The 21,723-nt window shown below is 45.3% G+C and overlaps 1 protein-coding gene across 3 annotated transcripts in view; it reads right to left on the minus strand.

Annotated features, from left to right (window-relative positions):
* Positions 1 to 21,178, minus strand: part of shprh (SNF2 histone linker PHD RING helicase) — a 49,832-nt gene extending 28,654 nt beyond the window's left edge. For all 3 annotated transcript variants that reach the window (XR_014552547.1, XR_014552548.1, XM_083633541.1), the window contains exons 1-12: positions 21,016 to 21,178; positions 15,923 to 16,516; positions 14,627 to 14,756; positions 12,709 to 12,927; positions 12,113 to 12,194; positions 11,066 to 11,216; positions 10,444 to 10,546; positions 10,053 to 10,312; positions 8,516 to 9,235; positions 4,467 to 4,718; positions 2,113 to 2,191; positions 1,328 to 1,491 (exon numbers count right to left, since the gene is read on the minus strand). Coding sequence is in view for 1 of the 3 variants with exons in the window: in XM_083633541.1 (XP_083489667.1) it covers positions 1,328 to 1,491; positions 2,113 to 2,191; positions 4,467 to 4,718; positions 8,516 to 9,235; positions 10,053 to 10,312; positions 10,444 to 10,546; positions 11,066 to 11,216; positions 12,113 to 12,194; positions 12,709 to 12,927; positions 14,627 to 14,756; positions 15,923 to 16,507 (2,745 nt within the window). In the remaining 2 variants the exon portion in view is untranslated. The remainder of the gene's footprint in view (positions 1 to 1,327; positions 1,492 to 2,112; positions 2,192 to 4,466; positions 4,719 to 8,515; positions 9,236 to 10,052; positions 10,313 to 10,443; positions 10,547 to 11,065; positions 11,217 to 12,112; positions 12,195 to 12,708; positions 12,928 to 14,626; positions 14,757 to 15,922; positions 16,517 to 21,015) is intronic.
* Positions 21,179 to 21,723: the final 545 nt, after the last annotated feature.

Raw genomic sequence — 21,723 nt, forward strand, 5'->3', positions numbered from 1 at the left:
GTAAAGAAAAAATGAATTGAATGGTTGTCGAGGTCGGAATTACAGGTCAGAAATTCGGGGTATCATTTGAGAGCTCCGGTTTGTCATCAAAGTGTTGAGCAATTATGCAATATGTGTTTATAGTGTTTATATTTCGCTCTGATTGTAGCGATATGTTGAATTCAACAGCTATTTTACCAATGAAATTAGCTAGCTAGCTGTGTATGTTTTTGTAAGTCCGAGTTAAAAACACGGTGAACGCAAATATGCCGGAGCCTGGAAAATCCAAGTTGAAAGTTCAGAGTTGTCTTGAACGCAGTATAAAGAACAAGGATGAATAACAGATTATCCAACGCGCAGTCTCACAAAATTTCATGAAATGATGAGCACAAACTCTGAAATGCATTATTATGTGTTATTATAATTATTACCGTATGTGTTATTATGTGATATTATCATTATTATGTGTTATGGACATTTTGTGAAGATAACCTTCCTCCACCATGTAAGGATTATGTGACAATAACACCAATTGGACACAGCGTTATCGTTGGGCAAGTAAAGCATCTTTCCGTTAAAGCTTACGTTTTGGTTTTTAGGCAACTAAACCAATTGGGTTACGGTTAGGTTTAGGTTTTGGTCATGGTTAAATTTGCTGTTAAATTGAGCTGAAAATGAAAACTAAGTACTACACAAATATAGTTATGTTGTTGTTGTTGTTGTTAATATGAATCATGCAGATCTCGGAAAGATTTCAGTAAACCTCTGGAGGATTACAAATTGTTTTTGGTTTTAGCTATTTGAGATTCTTAATAAATCTCACTACTATATAATAAGGCAGAGGGGTGCGCCGCACACATTTGCCTCAACTGTGCTAAAGGAACACTCCGCCCATTTTCAACCAGCTTTGTATCATTAGAACATCAGTAGTATATCAGAAAACTGTAAACGGTTTTGAAGTCTGTCATTTAATTTGACAGTTATTGAGTGTTACCAGTGACATCACTGGTCCACACTAACTCAAATTAATAACTAATTAACTCAAATCAACTCTCAATAACTGTCAAACTATTCATCATTCATCTAGTTTGACAGTTATTGAGAGTTGATTTGAGTTCATGAGTTATTCATTTGAGTTAGTGTGGACCAGTGATGTCACTGGTCCACACTTTAACACTCAATAACTGTCAAATTAAATGACAGACTTCAAAACCGTTTACAGTTTTCTGATATACTACTGATGTTCTAATGATACAAAGCTGGTTGAAAATGGGCAGAGTGTTCCTTTAAAGGTTGGTAATTGAGAATCGAGCATAGTCACACAGAATTGTAGAACTCACAATCCCACCTGATCAATGACATCTTTTTTCGCTGATCTCCACAGTAATTGACCAATCAGGTTGTATAGAGGCTGGGTGTTTCCACGGCGATAAGGCCGATAGAGCAGCTGGTCCCACCAGTGCTTGACCCAGTACGGGTCCACTCCCAGGAAGAGAACGAGGCCATAGAGATCTGAGCAGAGCACAACGTCAGTCCAGGAAGGAACAGTTTGTCACTTTGAATGATATCATTAATCCTGTCATCGATTTGACAAGCAGGTTTTGATGATTTTTCAAACTTGTAGAGAAGCTAATGAGTCCGACCGCAGAAAGCATCACTGCAACATAAAGATTGCTTTGATGCTCAGGGGGTCATTTTCTATGTACTGCATTTCTATGTACTGCATTTCTATGTACTGCATTTCTATGTAGTGCATTTCTATGTAGTGCATTTCTATGTACTGCATTTCTATGTACTGTATTTCTATGGAGCGCATTTCTATGTACTGCATTTTGATGTACTGCATTTCTATGTACTGTATTTCTATGTAGTGCATTTCTATGTACTGTATTTCTATGTACTGCATTTCTATGTACTGCATTTCTATGTAGTGCATTTCTATGTACTGCATTTCTATGTACTGCATCTCTATGTAGTGCATTTCTATGTACTGCATTTCTATGTACTGCATTTCTATGTACTGCATTTCTATGTACTGTATTTCTATGTAGTGCATTTCTATGTACTGTATTTCTATGTACTGTATTTCTATGTAGTGCATTTCTATGTAGTGCATTTCTATGTACTGCTCACCCTCTACGCCTCTCTGGACAGGAGTGCCGCTGACGCACCAACGGTTGACAGAAGCAAGACGCAGAGCCATTTCTGCAGCCTGGGGGGGGGGGGGGGAGCATAAACAAACAAACAAACAAACAAACAAACAAAACACAGGTTTCATGTCACAGTTACAACTATGGATAAACAAGAATTTCCTCATACTATGGTCGACTGGTCTAACAGGGTATATGCAGGAATCCTGAAGTTAAATTCAATCCCTTTTAAGACCTTTTTTAAGACTTTTTCAAGACCTCAACGCAACGTCGTAGCATCAGCGATAGAGGTGTAAATCACAAGTTACATCACGATACCATATTATATAGATTTGGACAATGAGACAATATTTAGTGATATTACAAAGTCTGCCACGATACGATTTTGATTCAATTCAGGGGTCTGCGATCGATATGGGACGATACCGCTCATTTAACACGATTAAGAAGACTTTTTAAGGGCTTTTAGTTTCCCTAAATTGATTGATCAACTTTTAATTCTTGTCAATACCCCGTGGATACCCTGTAATATGTATATGTATATATATATATATATATATATATATATATATATATCTCTCTAATTGTTGTCATTGTCAATTAATTTGTAATTTTCAAATAAGAAAACTATTTTTTGGACTCGATTGTACAAAAGTCTTACTTGCCTTAGTGTAACAACTAGCCAGTTCACAAGTAGTGATTTCTAACCCCATGAGGAAATAAGCATCGTTTATGTAAGGGATAATCAATGACTAGGTGTGCATTATATGATTTTATGCATGAAGTGCATTAAAATCGTATACTGCACACCTTGATTATGCCGGTTATACCATGGTCATTTGCCAACAATATAAAATAAAGGCATTTGTGAATTTTTGGTGCAAGTTTAGCAATCAAAATATTTTCGCTAGGCATAAAGCCATTATAGCCTACTTCCGCGTCAAACCCCTCGCTAACTCTGTTTAACTAGCAACACTTGGGGAACTGACTAATACCTGGAACAAGCGTAACCATCCTGTCGGCTTCTCATGCAATGGAAACGTCGTTTGATGTTCCAGTAAATAGGAGGGAACCTCGGATACGAGCAGGTATGGTGCTCGTATCCGAGGTGCTCATAGAGGTGCTCATAGAAGCTGAGGTAGCGAGTTGAACAAACTTTTACTGTGTTGTTTGATTAAACAGCTGTGCAGGTTGAGGAGTGGATGAATTGACAACATGTGATTAGACTTGAGCCGGACTACGTGTGCATTATACAGTTTTAATGCACACCTGCCGGCCAATCAGAAACGAGTATTCACCCGGACCATGGTATTAAAAACGTATAATGTATGGTAGGTATAGGTTAGGGCATTGACCAAGTAGTCGACTAGTCGACTAGTAAAACCACTAGTCGACACTGTGCTTAGTAGTCGCACAGTGCAGTGGCATATATGCCACTGGGGGGCGCTGTGGGTACCTTGCGACCATTTGCGACCCTTCCAATCGACGAAGAAGAACGAGTGCAACAATAACAAACCTCACATGACTTTCTTTTCGTTTTTATTTTAGTAATACTCAATAGCATAAACCATTACTTCATTTTAGTGCAGCCAGTTGTTTGTACGGTGTCAGGAAAGTCACTTTTGATGGATACTAGGAAGCATCCTACTGGACTGTATGTGGACAGCGGCCCAGGCTAGGTTTCTACTAACGTTAATTTAGGAAAACCTCTCCTCGCGCCCCAAAGCAGGACTACACACAGCCAGCAGGATAGCAGCATGGCAGACCTTCAAGTGTAAGTGGAGTTTGTTTTAACCATGCTTTATTAAATGACTAGCTGCCATTACTTAAGTAACGTTACCCATTTGTTTGTGAATAATGCAACGTTTTTGTTAGCTGGGTTTCACACTTTTAATTTGAAGGCCGAAAAGGGAAATGGTGTGATAGTAGATTGAATTGACACGGATCTGTCAATTCTATCATTTCACACGTACCATTTCCCTTTTTCGTCTTCAAATTAAAAGTGGAAAAACAACGAAACGTTAGCGTGTGAACCCTCGGCCTATCTGGATTATAAAAGTATAACGTCTACTACATCAGTTATGCCTGCATCTCAATAGCCCTGCTGCCTGGTTGTATTTGAGACCTTTTGACGTGAGTTGAGCGTTTTTATTGGGGGGAGAAAAAACCTCCGACTAGTCGACTACCTTTAGGGACGACTAGTAAAATTGACTAGTCGTGAATGCCCTGGTATAGGTATGACGTGAGCACATACTGTACATGGACAGTTCCATGAGCTGTAAATGCTGGGCTCACTGGAACTTTCTGAATTCAGTTTTGAGCGACCCTCCAACTGACCTTCGCAGTGGTGCATTCCACCATCTGAGCCTCGTCCAGACAGATGCGCCACCACTCCACGGCCACCAGGGGGCTGGGCACCGCCATGTAGCGCTTCTGGTTGCGGAAGCGGCGCCCGTCCTTGCTGTTGCTGTGGGGAATGTCCACGTAGTTCAGCTCCGACCGCAGCACGTCGTAGGTGGTGATGACCACATCCTGCTCGGCCAGCATGTGCGGCTGGATGAATCCGTGCTTCTTCACACCTTGGTACACCTGAGATCAAACAGGTCAAGTCAAGTCTTCTTCACACCTTGGTACACCTGAGATCAAACAGGTCAAGTCAAGTCAGACGTATTAGCAAAGCACTTTTAGCAAAATAGTTTTGTCAGTAGATTTACCGACAGAGCGCACACACGGATCGGAGTTAAGAGAACAAATATCACGATTTTAAGATGGGAGGCCAGAGAGCAATAGACCATTCTCACGGGGGCCATTTTGTGTCAAAAAGGCAGGGTAAACACAGGTGCGTGCAAAACACTAATGAGGGTTTCCAACTTCCATGATTGGAATTCGGAAACCCTCATTAGTGTTTTGCTTGCACCTGTGTTTATTCTGCCTTTTCGACACAAAATGGCCCCCGTGAAAAGGGTCTATAACGTATGTGTGTACATGCAAGAACGAAGAATAAATCAGTCCCTCCAGGAAATTGCGATTTTGCAATTTTTCGAAATTCCCGCGATTTCTGCGCAAAAATGGCAAAACAGCTTCCTCAACTTGCAATGTTTCCCAGTTCCCGCAATTCTACTGCAAAAACAAGGCCAGGTCGACACCTGGCATAGGAAACAACAGGAAAAGTCGTGTAATAATGGATGACAGAAGAACATGGAAGTTAAAATTCATGTTTTGAGTCTTCATCATACTTTATGTGGTGTTCACAGATAGCTGGGGAAGCTGCCTCAACTGATTCTGCTGGCATCTCATTTGACTCAATAGAAAATGAGGAAATGTGTTCAGTAGAGCGCAGAATAGAATCATTTCTGTTCAGTCTACTTTAGTATAATCCTGAGTTTGAGCTTCATCATTAAGTGCCAGATTTACAGTTAATGTCATGTCTGTTTATTATTTTTCACAATAAAATGTACAGTAGGCCTATGTGGTATGTGGTGTCAAGTGTTTTCTTGTTTGTTCATACATGTAGGTGAGTTTTTGACAATTAGTATAACATTAATCATGGATTATTCTAAATAAATAAATAATTTTCAGTGTTATTAAAGCTTTTACATGGTAATATGCAGTAATCTGATGTCCCTTATACTTAGTGTATGTGATTTCTTTAACAGTTAACGTTATACAGTTTGCAACCTCATATCACTCTTAAACACCGTCATGACTCAATAGCCTACCTCCTTGGCAGAGGTTAGGCGCTCGCCTCGTCAAACGACACTGAAAAAAGTTTGCTTCTCACAAAATAAATCACACTCGCTTGACTTGACGTTATCACATTCGCTAAACTGTCACACTTTGTACTAGTCGGATCGTCTGTTGGAGAGATGCTTTGGCAAGTGGACGTGTTGTGTCCCTTTTGCCTGTGTAAACATCGTTTTACAGACGGACAGCTTTGTCACTAGACACAGACAGGCAAGGCAGAGAGGAGAGAGAGAGAGAGGGCGGGAGGGAGGAAAAGCCAGCAGCACCCCGCACACAATTTACAGGCAAAATCCGTAGAGATTCAACACATTAACGTTGCTTCCCATGGTCAGAAAAAGTCGCCAGATTTGTCGCTAGTCGCCTTTGAGAAATAAAGTGGCCACGTGGGTCTGAAAAGTAGATAAATCTATCGACAAAGTCGCCAAGTTGGCAACACTGCATGTCGGCTGAACAGAGGAGTGGAGAGTGGAGTGTCAGTGAGACAGGGGAGGGCGGACTTGGCACGCCCACAGGGAGTTGAAACAGACAGAGCAAAGCTGCAGCACACAGACTCCAGTGGAGAAACAGACGGTGGCACATGGATGCAACGCAACTCATGTCATTTTTAAAAGTACCGCTACTAAATTAACGTGGTATAGTATCCTTTTTAACGTCAGGGTATCGCGGTACTGTTGTACCAGGGCGGCCAGGGGTAGGTGGGGCGGCGCCCTCTAGTGGCCGGCCGCCACTGAGACATTACCGTGTGTGGAGTCGTGCATTATGTGCTCGCGACAGAGGGGATCATATAGGCCCCGCCCTGCCGCCCTAAAAAGAACATAAAACCTCACAAATCGCAACTTTTGAGAAGAGCCGCTGCAAAATCAGCATTTTTGATCGCAAGAATCACAAAAAAACTGCAAGAGTGCAAGAGTTAAAGTTGATGGTAAATGGGGCGCCCGGGTGGTGTAACGGTGGTGTAAATCTGATAAGATTTTTTGTTTTTGTTTTTAGATGTTTTATTGCAGAAAGTGTATGAAACCCAAAATAGTCATACATTCTCTCATTGTGTTCAAATAAATCATCCTTTGCTGGGGACCCCCTGGAACCCCCTCAAGCACCCCTGGGTGTCCCTGGACCCCACTTTGAGAACATGCACAGCTCAATGGGAAGAGAATGGAACCAATTCTTAGAGATCTGCACTTTGGACTACTTTAAGGCAGTGGTTCTCAAAGTGAGGTCGGGGACACCCAGTGGTCCTTGAGGGGCGTCTAAAGGGACACCCAGTGGTCCTTTAGACGCCCCTCAAGGACCACTGGGTGTCCCCGACCTCACTTTGAGAGGTGTCTAAAGAGTGTCTAAAGGGACACCCAGTGGTCCTTGAGGGGCATCTAAAGGGACACCCAGTGGTCCTTGAGGGGCGTCTAAAGGGACACCCAGTGGTCCTTGAGGGGCGTCTAAAGGGATACCCAGTGGTCCTTGAGCCTCAAGGACCACTGGGTATCCCTTTAGACGCCCCTCAAGGCTTGAGGGGCGTCTAAAGGGACACCCAGTGGTCCTTGAGGGGCGTCTAAAGGGACACCCAGTGGTCCTTGAGGGGCGTCTAAAGGGTCCCTAGCAAATTGTGAAATAGTTCATTGTAAGTCTTTCAACATACATTCTGTAGAACAGTGATTCTTAATGTGTGGGCCGCGGCCCACTAGTGGGACGTGGAGGTACTGCAGGTGGGCCGCGAGTGGTCTGCCAACACTCACGACTTTCGCGGGCAATCAATGGCTGTAGCAGGGTCAGTTTTAAAACTACAGAAACTAGAAGACCTACGGCATCCATTGCTACCAAGCATAATATGCTAGTTTGCCCGGGAAGGGAGCTAAATAACGCTCCAAACATAGGTTACATTTGCCCGGGAAGGGAGCTAAATAACGCTCCAAACATAGGTTACATTTGCCCGGGAAGGGAGCTAAATAACGCTCCAAACATAGGTTACATTTGGGAGAGGGAAAACTATTATTTGTCCCCTGACCTCTCAGCTCAATTTATCTGAATGGAAATTGGTTCAATGGGTAGCCACCAGTCTCCCCTTTACAGATGAGGTAGCATTTTTCACAGCCGAGCATTAATAACTTGTGGATTGATTTCTTGTGTTGTTGCTCATCACATTTTGTCTCAACAAATGTGTTATGCATGCAAATACTTCTGATGAGTATTAAGGGGGGGAGAAAGTGTTGGCAATCTGCTTTTGGGTATTTTGCCGAAATGTTTTTGTATGTGGATGGATTATTAATTTCCCTTATGCCCAAGTTCACATGCGCTGTTAATGAAATAGAAAATATATAACATAGAAAAACATAATAGGGAAATACATCATCTTAAAGGGTTGGGTGGACCACGGAAGATTTTCACATTTCAAAGTGGGCCGCAGCATTCTTAAGTTTGGGAAGCCCTGCTGTAGAACATGGACTGAATACTAAATCGGCAACAGCAAACACCTTCCCATATGGGATTCCTGGGACTAAATCCAATCCAATGATGATAATAATAATGATAATAGTAATAATCAAATGATGATAAATCAATTTACATGGAAACATGTGAGACCCCCTGCTGTGAGGCACTAGAAAAAACGCTCCCAAAATGAGGCGTCAAACATCTACGTAGCGTCTCACCAGCACTCGCAGCAAGGAGGAGCTGATGTGCCGGTTGATCTCCTCCACCCACTGGTGGCAGATGGAGCTCGGGGAGATGATGAGCGTGGCACCGGTGGACACGGGCTTCATGGCGACCAGGCAGTGCGGGCAGTAGAACGGCGTCGTTTCCAGGCTCTCCTCTTTGTAGTTGACGCACTCCGCGTGCTGCCACAGCTGGCAGTTCATGCACTGGACGCGGGCCTTGTAGTCGACGATGCCCAGCTCGCCGCAGATGCACTCGAAGCGGTAGTCGGCGGTGTTGAAGGGGACCAGGGATGCCCGGGTCGGGGGCGCAAGAGGCTCCTCTGGCGGAACGAGCAGCCGCGGGCGAGCTTCTCCCCGTTCTTCAGGGAGATCCTCCGACCTCTCCGACTCCTGCGCGTCTGACTCGCTTATATGCCGGGACGCCTCGAATGTCTCTTCGCCTCCACCTGGGGGGTCCATCTCCATCGCCGAAGCCGGGGGTCGGTTCTGTGAAGTATCGAGCGGCTCATCCGACTGATCCAGCTTCTCGTTTAGACTTTCATCCCATTCCGTCTTTGTCTCCGTTTTGTCCGCTGAAGGACAGTCAGATGTAACATTAGGGGAATTCAGATCTCCTAAATCTTCTGCAGGAGAGCTTTGGGAGGCCGTTTCCAACTTCTCCTTCGCTCGTCTCTGGGACATCCTCTTGGGCGTGCTCTCTTTGTTTTTGGAATTCTGAAAAAGAAGAAAACATCACGACGGTACACAAAACAAAACAAAAGTAATATTTGTAGCAAAAACACAGACATACTTCAAAGCTTAGGGGATACATGTCCAGACAGGATCTAGAAAAACTGCAATAGCCTTTTTTCTGGTCTCTCCAAAAAAGAACTTAGGCAACTTCAACTCATTCAGAATGCTGCTGCTAGAGTTCTAACGAAGACTAAGAAAGCTGATCATATCACTCCAGTTCTTAAATCCTTACACTGGTTGCCAGTGTGTCATAGAATAGATTTTAAAATACTGTTATTAGTCTATAAATCACTTAATGGCCTAGGCCCAAAATACATAGCTGAATTGCTCCCACGCTACGAACTGTCTAGAACTCTTAGGTCAGCAGGGTCCAGCTTATTAACTGTCCCTAAGATCAAATCAAATCATGGGAAGGCTGCATTTACCCACTATGCTTCTGCGAGCTGGAACAAATTGCCTGAAGACCTCAGATCTACCCCCCAACCTTACTTACTTTTAAAAATAGACTAAAGACTTTTATGTGTACCGTCGCTTTTAACTGCTGACAGCTATTATGCAAACCCAATGAGTCCTCTATAAGTTTTTAGCTCTTTTTGCAACTGCTGCGCCTGTTGCTTAATGCACTTTTTATACTCTTTTTTTTAAGTTTTGTTGTGATGCTTTTAAATGTCCCTTTTATTCTCTTCTTTTATTCTTTTATTTTCCTGTCAACCATTTTATGTGAAGCAATTTGAATTGCCTCTGTGTATGAAATGTGCTATACAAATAAACTTGACTTGACTTGACTTCTCATTCTTACAGACTTGGCTGGCCCCGCCGTCGTCTTCTTTGATTCTTTGTAGTTCTTCCCCAGCTTGAATGAACCCGCCAACCCGCGGCCTTTGACCCGGTCGACCAGGCCCTCGTCTATCAGCTTTGCCAGCATCTTCCTGATGTGGTTGCGGTTCTTCAAGAGGTCGTAATGGTAAGTCGTGCGGATGTAGGTGAAGATGGCGTTGACAGAGGCCCCTTTGCCGGATCGCATCTCCTTTATCGCAGTGAGCAGCATGACGCGCACAGCTGGACACGGGAGATGAACACAATCTTACGTTTAAGGTCTTAATACAAGACCAACGTGCCAAATGATGAAGAGCAAATCTCCGATGAAAGAAAATAATCTGTCGTATCTGAGAACATTATGAGTGACTTACTTGGGTAGGATATTTTCATTTTCGGCTGAGCTTCTGACTTGCAGTGGATAATTTCCTCTCTTTCTAGTGGCGGCGGAGGTACAAAATAATTCACAGATTTCCCCTGCAAAACAACAGTGAAATAAATCCATCAAGTTCATCACATTTGACATTTTCCTGCCTTTTATCCAGAGCAACTTACAATGAGTGGCACAAAGCTTAAAAATGACCAGTATTACAAGCAACCAGGAGCTCAAAACGTACCTTTATTGGAACTAAGGCTTTTAAGCTACCTGTTCTTTTATGTAGTGTTTTATCACCATGCAAGTTTGTAGTTTTTTTTTTACTTCCATTTTAATTATTTTTACTATTTTATTGTGTTAACTTATTTTCATGTCTACTAATTGGTTAATGTATTCTCTTTTGCTATGGTTTTACCTACTCTTGTTTTAATATCTTTCTTTTGCATGTCCAGCACTTTGAGCTGCATTTTATGTATGAAAGGTGCTATACAAATAACATGTATTATTATTATCATCATTATTCTTATTCTTATTATTCTTGTTACAGACATACACACATACAGTAGCACTCAGACAACAGACATTGAATGTATGTTGCTATGCAATATCCTGCTGCTCACCACAGGCAAGGTGAGGGCCTCCTGCTCCAGGTCCTGCCGGGTGTGAAGCAGGATGAGAGCCAGGACTTCCACCGTCTTCCCCAGACCCATCTCATCAGCCAGGATCCCCCCAGGCCACTCCACGCCGGCCAGGGGGAACTCCCGGATCAGACTGCGGGGGAAAAGTCACATCGTGGAATTGGTGAACATTCTTTAGAGATGTGATGCAAAAAAGTGGAAAACACAAAGGGAAAAGGACTAAAGACAACAACAACAACAACAACAACATTAACAGTTGAAATATCTCATCGCTGATACCTGTAATAAAAAAACGGGGGGGGAACATAACTGTGCAGACACCAGAGATGCTCACAAGTCATTTTTTGCAAATCCAAGTCAAGTCTTAAGTCTTTGAGGGACAAGTCCAAGTTAAGTCTCAAGTCCCTGTGGATAAGCATTCCATCAGCTGCATGCCATCCAGTCTGCTTAGAACACTGCATGCATGTACTGTATTATCCTTACTCTCCTTTATCTTTTAGAATACAGTAGTGGGGGCGGCTGTAGCTCAGGAGGTAGAGCGGGTTGTCCATTAATCGCTTTGGATCAAAGAGGTCGGTGGTTCGATTCCCGCCTCCTCCAGTCTGCATGTCGAAGTGTCCTTGGGCAAGATACTGAAACCCAAATTGCTCCCGATGGTGTGTAGGCACCCTGCGTGGCAGCCTGCCGCCATCGGTGTATGAATGGGTGAATGTAGACTACCTACTGATTGTAAAGCGCTTTGGATAAAAGCGCTATATAAATGCAGGCCATTTAGGCCATTTACAGTAGCAGCAATGATTAGAGATGACATTAGTAGACATTTCCTTAATGTTAATGCACCAAAAAAAAAAAAAAAAAAAAAGATTGTTCACAAGTCCCAAACCTTCAAGTCCAAGTCAAGTCTCAAGTCTTTGAGGACGAGTCTCAAGTCACTGTGTGTGCGACTCAAGTCTCAAGTCCAAGTCCCATCTCTGGCAGACACAGAGGGACGTAGCATATTTATTATAAGAGGATTAACTAAGGTCTTACCAGCCAGTGAAAGGGTTGTAAAACAACTTCTTTCCACACAAAGTGACCAGCTCCCGCCAGAGGAAATGCAGTGATTGTTGCTCTGTGAGGAAATAACAAAACCACGAATAAATTAATCTGAATCATGCAGTATATAACACTAATAATAACACTAACCATGCATTATATAACATGCAGTATATAACACTAATACCATCTAGTGAGAGTTTTGCTGATATGCAAAACTCCCATCTCAAATGAACAAGCCTAATGCCTTTGTGATAGATATTATTGTTTTTATAATAACATGTTTAACCATTTTGTTTTGTTTTATTGTCTTTTATCATGTTTAATTGCTCTGTTACTAGTTCTTTTGCTGCCGTCCACTTCCTGGTTAAATAAAGGTAAAAAAAAAAAAAAAGTACAATGTTATCAAAGAGTCATCATTCCTCAAATCCCTCCTCCAGGAAACTCTCCATCTTAAAACGTGGTGTGTTCTTATAATATGCACCAGTCCCAATTCCAAACAAAAGGACATTTAATTGAGTATAAACCCGGGGGAGCGGGGCAGGGGCGCGCAGCCGTGCCAGACCAGACCAGACGAGCCGAGCGCCTACCTTTAGGAGAACTGTTCCTGCATTTCTCCCTCCTCATCATCCAGTTGACCGCCTGGCTCTGGTAGGGCCGCAGCACGGGGATCAGAGCTTTGTGCTGGGCGTCACAGGTCACCTCCTGGCTGTCTCTCTGGTGCAGGTGTCTGACGTGATCGTACAGCTCCTCCACGTTCTGCCTCTCCAGGTCTGTGTCACACTCCTCCTCCTCGTTCTCTACCACCTCTACAGAGCACGCACACGGAGACAGAGAGCAGATGACATTGCGTTTGACCAGGCGGAAAGTTGCTGTATTGTTATTATTTCTGTATCCATGTTTCATAGACAGCTCTGGGCTGTGAAGCAATTTTGGCCTTGTGGTAGGGCTGCACGATATGAGGAAAATCTGCGATGTGCGATAACATTGTTCAATATATAGCGATGACGATACGACTTGCGATAAATAAACAAATATTAAAGTATGCATATTAGCTATACAGTTCCTATGTGTTTCTGCTTTAATAATCTTAACATAGACCCCAAACATAGCCTATGCCCACTGAATAAAGAAATTAAATACACACTGACTCTATCTGAAACTACACACAGCGTGTTTGGGCTTTGGCAGAGGGGCGGAGCGCACTGTTGCAAGGGAAAGGTGTACGCTGGATTTACAACACAAGACAAAATGATCAGATGCTGAGTGGGAATGCATGATGCATGTAAATAAAACCACTTTTGTTATTCATTGTGTTTCAGGCAGTCTTTGCGATGTGTTTATTGCGCATGTTCATATTGCGATGACGATGAAAATACGATTAATTGTGCAGCCCTACCTTGTGGCCAAGTTTGGTATTGCAAGTCATGTGACGCACTGGTCCTAGAAAGCCCCCCCCCCCCCCAAACACACATCCTACTACTCATCCGTCTGGAGCTCCCTCTCTCTATGGCTCTGGCCACTATAACGCCATTTGTGTGTGTGTGTGTGTGTGTGTGTGTGTGTGTGTGTGTGTGTGTGTGGGTGGGGGTTGTGCAAGAAAAACACTGCTGCACAGACACTGTAGGTCTGGGAAGGAGGAGTCGAAAAAGCCTTTTCGAGAATGGTTTCAATAGATTCAAGCATTAGACAGACAGTTACTACATTTTATGGTTTAGAAGTTACTGCAGTGGTTCTCAACCTTTTTCAGCCGCGACCCCTAAAAAACGTTAGGCTGGGGTTCGCGACCCCCTTTCCCGCCGTTGCCTAACCCAACGGCAGAGCACAGTACACACATTCTCACCAAAATATTTTTTTATATATATAGTTAATAGTTTATATAGCATTATAATAGAGAGCCAAAGTGAAATGTCACTTCCTGCTTTAGCACTGTACCAGAGATTTTCATCTGCCATTTATTTTCTCATAGACATTTCGTAAAATGCTTATAGAAAATAGTTTTGCTTGTTCAATCCAAACGGTTCAGATATATTTAGAAACAGGAGAGATCGCATAACGTTTCACTCTGACCGAAACGTTAAAAAAAAATGCGAATTTAAAGAAAATATTTTTCAGTGTTGTTTTTTTAAGTTTTGGTCTGAGTGAAATGCTCTAGGGTCTCTCCCGATTCTAAATATATCTGAACCGTTTGGTTTGACCAAGTAAAACTATTTTTATAAGCATTTTACAAAATGTCTATGGGAAAATAAATGGCGGATGAAAATCTCTGGTACAGTGCTGAAGCAGGAAGTAGGCGGTCACTTTGCCTCTCTATACATTGAATCATTGGTATGGGAGAGTTGATCATCATGGGAGAAAAATACCCTCCCCCCCCTTTTTTGACAATCATCCCACGAGCCACGACCCCCCCCAAAATAATCTCACGACCCCCAGGTTGAGAACCACTGAGTCACTGGATGGGAGATCATGGATCACGGCATGCATCAGACATCAGAAAGGGACACTCACCAGGGATAATGAAATCATAGAAATACTCCATTAGCTTCTGCATTAGCTGACTGGCTTTCTTCAGCCGAGTGTTTCCCTCGCTGAGGAACTCCGGCTTGCCCAGCGCGCTCTCCAGCAGGTAAATCCCCACCTGCCGGACGGAGACAAAACACATTGCAACATAATATAGATATTGAAACAGTTTGAGCCACTCATCTTCAACCAGGTGTCATTGTAACCTAAGATATCTGACTTAAAAGTCTTTGTTTACAAACCCAGTGTGGCTAACATATATATATACGGTACATGTACTGTTATATATACTGTATATACTACCTGTATATTCATTGTTCTAGTTCTTATGTACCTGTGCATGAAGTTTTTCTTCTTATCTTATGTAACTTGTATCTATTTTGTAATATATTTATTGTAATGTTTACTTGATTCTTTAAAAAAAGAAGTGGTCCAAGTGAAATTTTCTAGGGTCTCTCCCGATTCTAAATATAGCTGAACCGTTTGGTTTGACCAAGCAAAACAATTTTTATAAGCATTTTACAAAATGTCTATGGGAAAATAAATGGCAGATGGAAATCTCTGGTACAGTGCTGAAGCAGGAAGTGACGTTCACTTTGGCTCTCTATGTGAATGCTGCAGCTGATTGGACAAGTCACAATGATGGCCTAATTTAAAAAGACCTGTGTAATTCTAGTGTTTAGATTAGGGCTGCACAATTAATTGTATTTTCATCGTCATCGCAATATGAACATGCGCAATAAACACATCACAAAGACTGCCTGAAACGAATAACAAAAGTGGTTCTATTTACATGCGTCATGCATTCCCACTCAGCATCTGATCAATTTGTCTTGTGTTGTAGATCCAGCGTACACCTTTCCCTTGCAACAGTGCGCTCCGCCCCCTCTGCCAAAGCCCAAACATGCTGTGTGTAGTTTCAGCTAGAGTCAGTGTGTATTTCATTTATTTATTCAGTGGGCATAGGCTATGTTTGGGGTCTATGTTAGCATTATTAAAGCAGAAAGACATAGGAACTGTATAGCTAATATGCATACTTTAATATTTGTTTATTTATCGCAAGTCGTATCGTCATCGCTATATATTGAACAATGTTATCGCACATCGCAGATTTTCCTCATATCGTGCAGGCCTAGTTTCGAGCGAACCCGAAGAAGCCAATAGGCGAAAGGCGTTGTTCGCGATGCCTTGTACTTTTTAAAGACGACAAATTAAAACGAGGAAGCAATTAACTACATAGTGGATGAACTAATGTTAACGTCTTCTTGATTCGATCACACCCACCTTGACTGACTGTTCTTTGGCCTGGTGGCAGAGCTGCACCACCCTCCTCTTCTGCAGCCAGTCCAGCTCCTCCAGTGGGATCCTCACGAGGCTGCACTCCACCGTGCAGGTCTCACCCAGAGGCGTCGACTGCAGGCCTGCACTCTGGTCACAGCCGCCGTAGCTGAGGCAGAGCTGCTCGCCCACCCTGAGGAGGGTGAACTCCCTCCGCTCACAGTCGGCGTGGAGCCAAGCCGGACGGAGGCTGAACTCGCCTATGAGGCACTTCCAGACGTGGCCCAACTTCGGAGCCGGCACCACCGTGAGCGCCAGGGACACCGAGGCAGAGGCGGAGTCCGACGACGACGTGCCCGGAGGTTCCTCTCCTCCGTCTGCAAACGGGACGGAGCGGCTGGCCTCCGAGTCGTCCTCGCAGCTGGGAAGAAGGGGGCGGACGGAAGCGGGGAGGAGGGAGAAGTTTGGAGCCTGGTCGTCGTCTTCCTGGACGGCCTCGTTCCTCCGGTCCTCCAGCATGTTCCAGTTCAGCCTCTTCTTGGCCTCGTCGTCCACGCGCACCGGGGGCGCCCTCTTTCTCCTGCTGCTCATTTTGAAACTCTACGAGGAAGGAAAGCAATGGAAGAACGCTAATTCCAAACATAATTAATCGATTGAGAAATAATGCTATGCTTGAAATTGATTACTCAATATTTCTTTTTTTTTTTTAAAGGTCTTAGGTTGGTTTGTAGCTTCAATAGTATTCCATCGTGAAATGTACTTTTAATAAACCAGGTAGCAAATCTATAATCTATAAAGGCCAAAGAAAACGGCTTTGAATTTCAGAATTGAAGTATCTCTCAGCTTTCAAAATGTCCCTCCTATGCCTGGGAGATATGGACAAATTAACATGATAATTATAGTAAATTAGTATATAGTACATTTGTAACATGCACACAAGTAACATCACATGTTAATCAAAGTGATGTTCATGACATTGAACTGCATGTATTATCAGACTGACTGTATTAATAAATACACTTTACACTGTTCGAGTGTATTGGTGTTGCAGTTTGTTAGCCGGCTCGTTCAATAGCCTCGCATATGTAGCAACTTTCTTTTCTGTCTGGCCTTTCTCAAATCGCTGTTAATAGTTTCGCAGCAACGGTAATACCGCTTAGAATTGTGTATCATGATACTCTAAAATCCTTATTCCATCTGAATATGATTCTTCTAAAAGAGTATAAACAATATTGTAGCGTATCAGCATTACACATACAGGGGTGAGCATTGGTAGTGTCTCAACTACAGATAGGAACTGATGTGTGGGAGTGTTGTATTGGGGAACACTATGCTGTGGGGATACTTCCGGGGAGGACTGAGCATGCGCGTCAGTCTCCACACGCTGCGAGAAGGGAAGGCTGCTAGCTATGAGCGTGACAACCGCTGAGAGTTGTAATATAACTAACGGAGAATAAAGAACCTTGTACCAACAAGAAGCCTCTGCCTCATGAGTTACCAGGAACGTTACACTGGCGTCAGAAGTTTAAACGGTGAATATTGCCTCCAGATTCGGCGAGATGGTTGGCAAGTTCCTGAAGAAAGAGCGCAAAAGACTCGAACGAGAGGCGGGAAAGGCAAGAGCCGGGGCAGACTACCAGGCGTCCGAGGAGGAAGATGCCTGGGTAGACGCAGCCGCTACCACAGAGAGCCAAGCGGGGAAAGCAGCAGAAAGCCTGGGGTTGGTGAGGATAAAATCCGAACTAGACAGCGCTATCACCGTAGCCACGGAAGCTATCCCGCGGCTCAAGGGAGCTAGCAGGCAAGCTAGCGAGGCGGGAGAAGGAGCGGAGGAACCGGGGCCGGTGAGGGTGAAGATTGAGCGGGTTGACACTGCCGCTGTAGCCATGGAGGCTGTGCCACAGCCCAGCGGAGCTAGCCTGCGGGCCGAGGACAAAGACGGGACACGGGTCGAGGCGACAAAGGACAGCGGGCGGCGAGGAAGAAAGGAAATCACCCCGCCAAAATTAAATGGTAAAGGCGAGTGGGAGCCATATTGCACAATGTTTAACGTAGCAGCAGACATGAATGGCTGGTCGAGGGAAGAGAGAGCCAGTCACCTGGTGATGTCACTCGAGGGCGAAGCTATAACATGTGTGGCGGCAATGGCAGATACAAAAGACTTAGACATTGTGATGGCGACCCTGAGGAGGCGGTTTGGACAGTGCAAAGAGGAAGGCATCATGGTCGCGGAACTGTGTAACAGGCGCAGGCGACCAGGGGAGTCGCTGCGGGCGCTGGCTACAGACATGGAGATCCTCAGCCGGCGTGTATACAGCCGGTTGCCGCCAGAATCACGGGAGGAGTTAGCCCGAAATTACTTCATCCAGGCAATCGCGCCGAGAGGCCTAAGAGATCAAGTAATGCTGCAACGGCCAAAGACACTAGGAGTAGCGCTGGAGCTAGCGTTGGAAAGAGAGACAGTGGAGGGCTGGGCCATGGACAGCGACGCGGGGGGAGCCGCCCTCGTGGTGGGAATGGCGGCAGAGAGCCCGCTGCAAGAAGAGCCAGCATGGAAGATGGCATTGACGAAACAAGGCAACATGGTGAGAGAACTGTCCGAGTCGGTGCAGCAGTTAAAAGAACTGCTCCGAAGCGCGACCCTGCAGCCCGCCCCACGAGACAATACCTGGCCCAGGGGGCCCGGGGCCATGCGCTGCTGGACCTGTGGACGCCCCGGACATCGGGCCAGAGAGTGCCGCGGAGGAGCGTGGAACCAGGGAAACGACACGGGGCCCGTCTAGAAGGGGCGAGACGGGTCCCCGAGGTCATATTCCCCGTAGCCACGTCATCACGGGAGGGAGCCCATCGACAGCAATGGGGAGGTGGGGCTCCGTCGTGCCCCGAAGTAGACGACATCGCCGGAGCTGTCAACATGCAGAGCGGGCCGCGCGCGATGAACGGCTGCCATGTTCCAGTCTACCTACAGGGGAGATACTGCGCCGCCCTGGTGGACACGGGGTGTACGGCAACGCTGGTGAACGTCAACATGATGCCCGAGGGGACGCGCCTGGAGCAGCCAGCGACACAGCTGCTAAGAACAGTATCCGGTGAGTTGATGCCAATGAGGGGGAGGGGACACGTAATGATAACAGTGGGGGGACAGACAGTGGACTTTCCGGTGTGGGTGGTAGAAATGGCGGGGCCCTGCATCCTGGGGGAAGACTACTTAACACTGAACAAATGCACAGTAGACCTAGGAAAAAGCACATTGACATTTGCAGGGGGGCCAGTAGTCCAGATGGGCCACCCTCCCACCGTTCCAGGGGAACGGCCTAACGGTAACAACATCACTGTATACCGCGTCACAGTTGAGCACGGGCCCCACGCGGAGCCACAGGGGAGACTGTGTTGGACATGTGGGAGACCGGGACACCTGGCCAGAGAGTGTCGAGGCGCTGTCGGGGACCGGGGGACGGCGGGAGAGGAGAGACGGGCGGGCGGTGGGCAGGTGAGACTCTGCTGGACGTGCCGTTCGCCTGAGCACTTGGCCAGAAACTGCACTGCGGGCCCCACGATTGCTGGGCGGAAAGCCGAGGTGGAGATCGAGGCCGGTTGTGTTCCCCCTGCTGTCCTGAACACGCCGCCCCCTGGGGGAGGGGGACGGGAGGACGAGCGAGGGCAAGACGAGGAGGACTGTCCAGATGTGGATCTGGAGGACGACAGCGTAACCATCATGGATGTCGTCGTGCGTGAGTGGAAACGCAGGCAGGCGGAGGACGCGGAGATCGGTCCGGTGCTTGCGTGGGTGGCAGCCGGACGCCGGCCCCCCGTGGAGGAAACTCACATGTTTTCCGGTGCCAAGAAAGAACTGTGGAGCATGTTTTCCGACCTGCTGCTGGATGAAGATGGGCTGTTGGGGAGAACAGGGCACGGGTTTGAGGGGAGGCAGACGATTGTGCCCAGATACTTGCAGGGGTTGGTTGTGCGGTGGGCGCACAGGGGCCGTACGGGACATGACGAGCCTGAGAAGATGCTCCGCAATGTTAGTGCACTTTTCTACTGGGCCGGACACGAGGAGGACGTGTGGAGATACCACAGGGAGTGTGAGGACTGTGTTTAATGGGACACTTGGGGGACTTTGAGAAAAGAAAAAAAAAAGGAGGAGATGGTGGTTGGAAATGTTGTAACCGAAAGTAAATGATGTGCATGGCATGAGATATTGTGGGGGAGGAGATGTGGGAGAAGCATGAGAGTGAAACATAAAATGTGGTGACATAAAAGGTGGTTAAAAAACAAAGAAGCTGTTAAAAAAAGAAAGAAAAGATGTTGGGTGTGTTTTGGTACAGGGGGGTGTGTGATGTGGTATCAACGTGGGCGTTGACCTTATTGTTGGGCGGGGAGTATGTAGCGTATCAGCATTACACATACAGGGGTGAGCATTGGTAGTGTCTCAACTACAGATAGGAACTGATGTGTGGGAGTGTTGTATTGGGGAACACTATGCTGTGGGGATACTTCCGGCAGAGACTGGGCATGCACGTCAGTCTCCACACGCTGCGAGAAGGGAAGGCTGCTAGCTATGAGCGTGACAACCGCTGAGAGTTGTAATATAACTAACGGAGAATAAAGAACCTTGTACCAACAAGAAGCCTCTGCCTCATGAGTTACCAGGAACGTTACAATATTATTAAATTGTTTTCCATGCATTAGTCCCTAGCCTGCATTACCTTTCCTAGACCCATTTTCTGTAGAAATCAGCTTTGATATTATCATGTCTAAATCATACCGAAAATATAATTACAAACTTATTGGCATTCTCTCTGCCCAGACTCCCAACCCCCGTCCCCAAATAATATACCAAGATACAGCTGGAATGAAACTATTCGCTTCTAGCTGCTAACGTTAGTTCTGTAACTAAATAGCTCCTACTGTTTATGCCTCTGACATCAGCAGTAATAAACCACATGCACACTGGCCTTCAGCACCATGCAGAACCGTTTTATGTCATCTAACAATAACTTATATCACTACACATTCCCCATGCAGTGTATCCACAACCGTTCAATACATCTTGACATGAGAGAGCCAGATGTTGTTACTGTTAAATGTGCAATTACCTGGTTTAGGTTTCCCCACTGTAAATAAGCGCAAAACAAAAACAAAACGTGTTTACTTTTGGTGCCGCCGCGCCGCTCCGGGCTTCTAGCGCCGCATCAGATGATACTGCGACTCAGCAAATGCAGGTAATCGTGTTGAAATACAGCAAAACACACACACGCACACTTTGATGTTTCCACTTCACTGTTGCTGTACGCCATTTTTAAATACAGGAAGTGACGTAAGAGCGGCAGGGGAAGCAAAGAGTATAAAAGGCAAGAGAGAAGGATTTTCCCAACAGGGTTGCCGCTGTTTTGGTCTGAAAACGCCTCAGCACAGCACAGCACAAGCACAGAACAAACAGCTAATCGGAGCCAGAGTAGGGCGAGTGTTGCCAAGAAATGTCGTGGTCCCCTGGCCTAGCCTACGGTTGGTTATTATCAATGTACGGTAACTGTTATTTGAGGGGGGGGGGGGGGGGGTATATTTTTGTTGGGACTATAAGAGCGCAGTACCAAGTCTGAGCCACCAGGTGGCAACAGAGGCGGCGCTTTCTGGTGTATCACATTTTTGCTTAAATCTTGAAACATGTCTTAACATTTAAAAGTAGGCCAGTTATTCAGTAAAATAGAAAAGAGGGCAGGCTTTGAATAGGTCATCTTTGTTCTCTCTCTCTCTCTCTCTCTCTCTCTCTCTCTCTCTCTCTTTCTCTCCTCTCTCTCTCTCTC

Source organism: Poromitra crassiceps (assembly GCF_964638095.1).
Source record: "Poromitra crassiceps genome assembly, chromosome: 3".
Classification (NCBI taxonomy): domain Eukaryota; kingdom Metazoa; phylum Chordata; class Actinopteri; order Beryciformes; family Melamphaidae; genus Poromitra; species Poromitra crassiceps.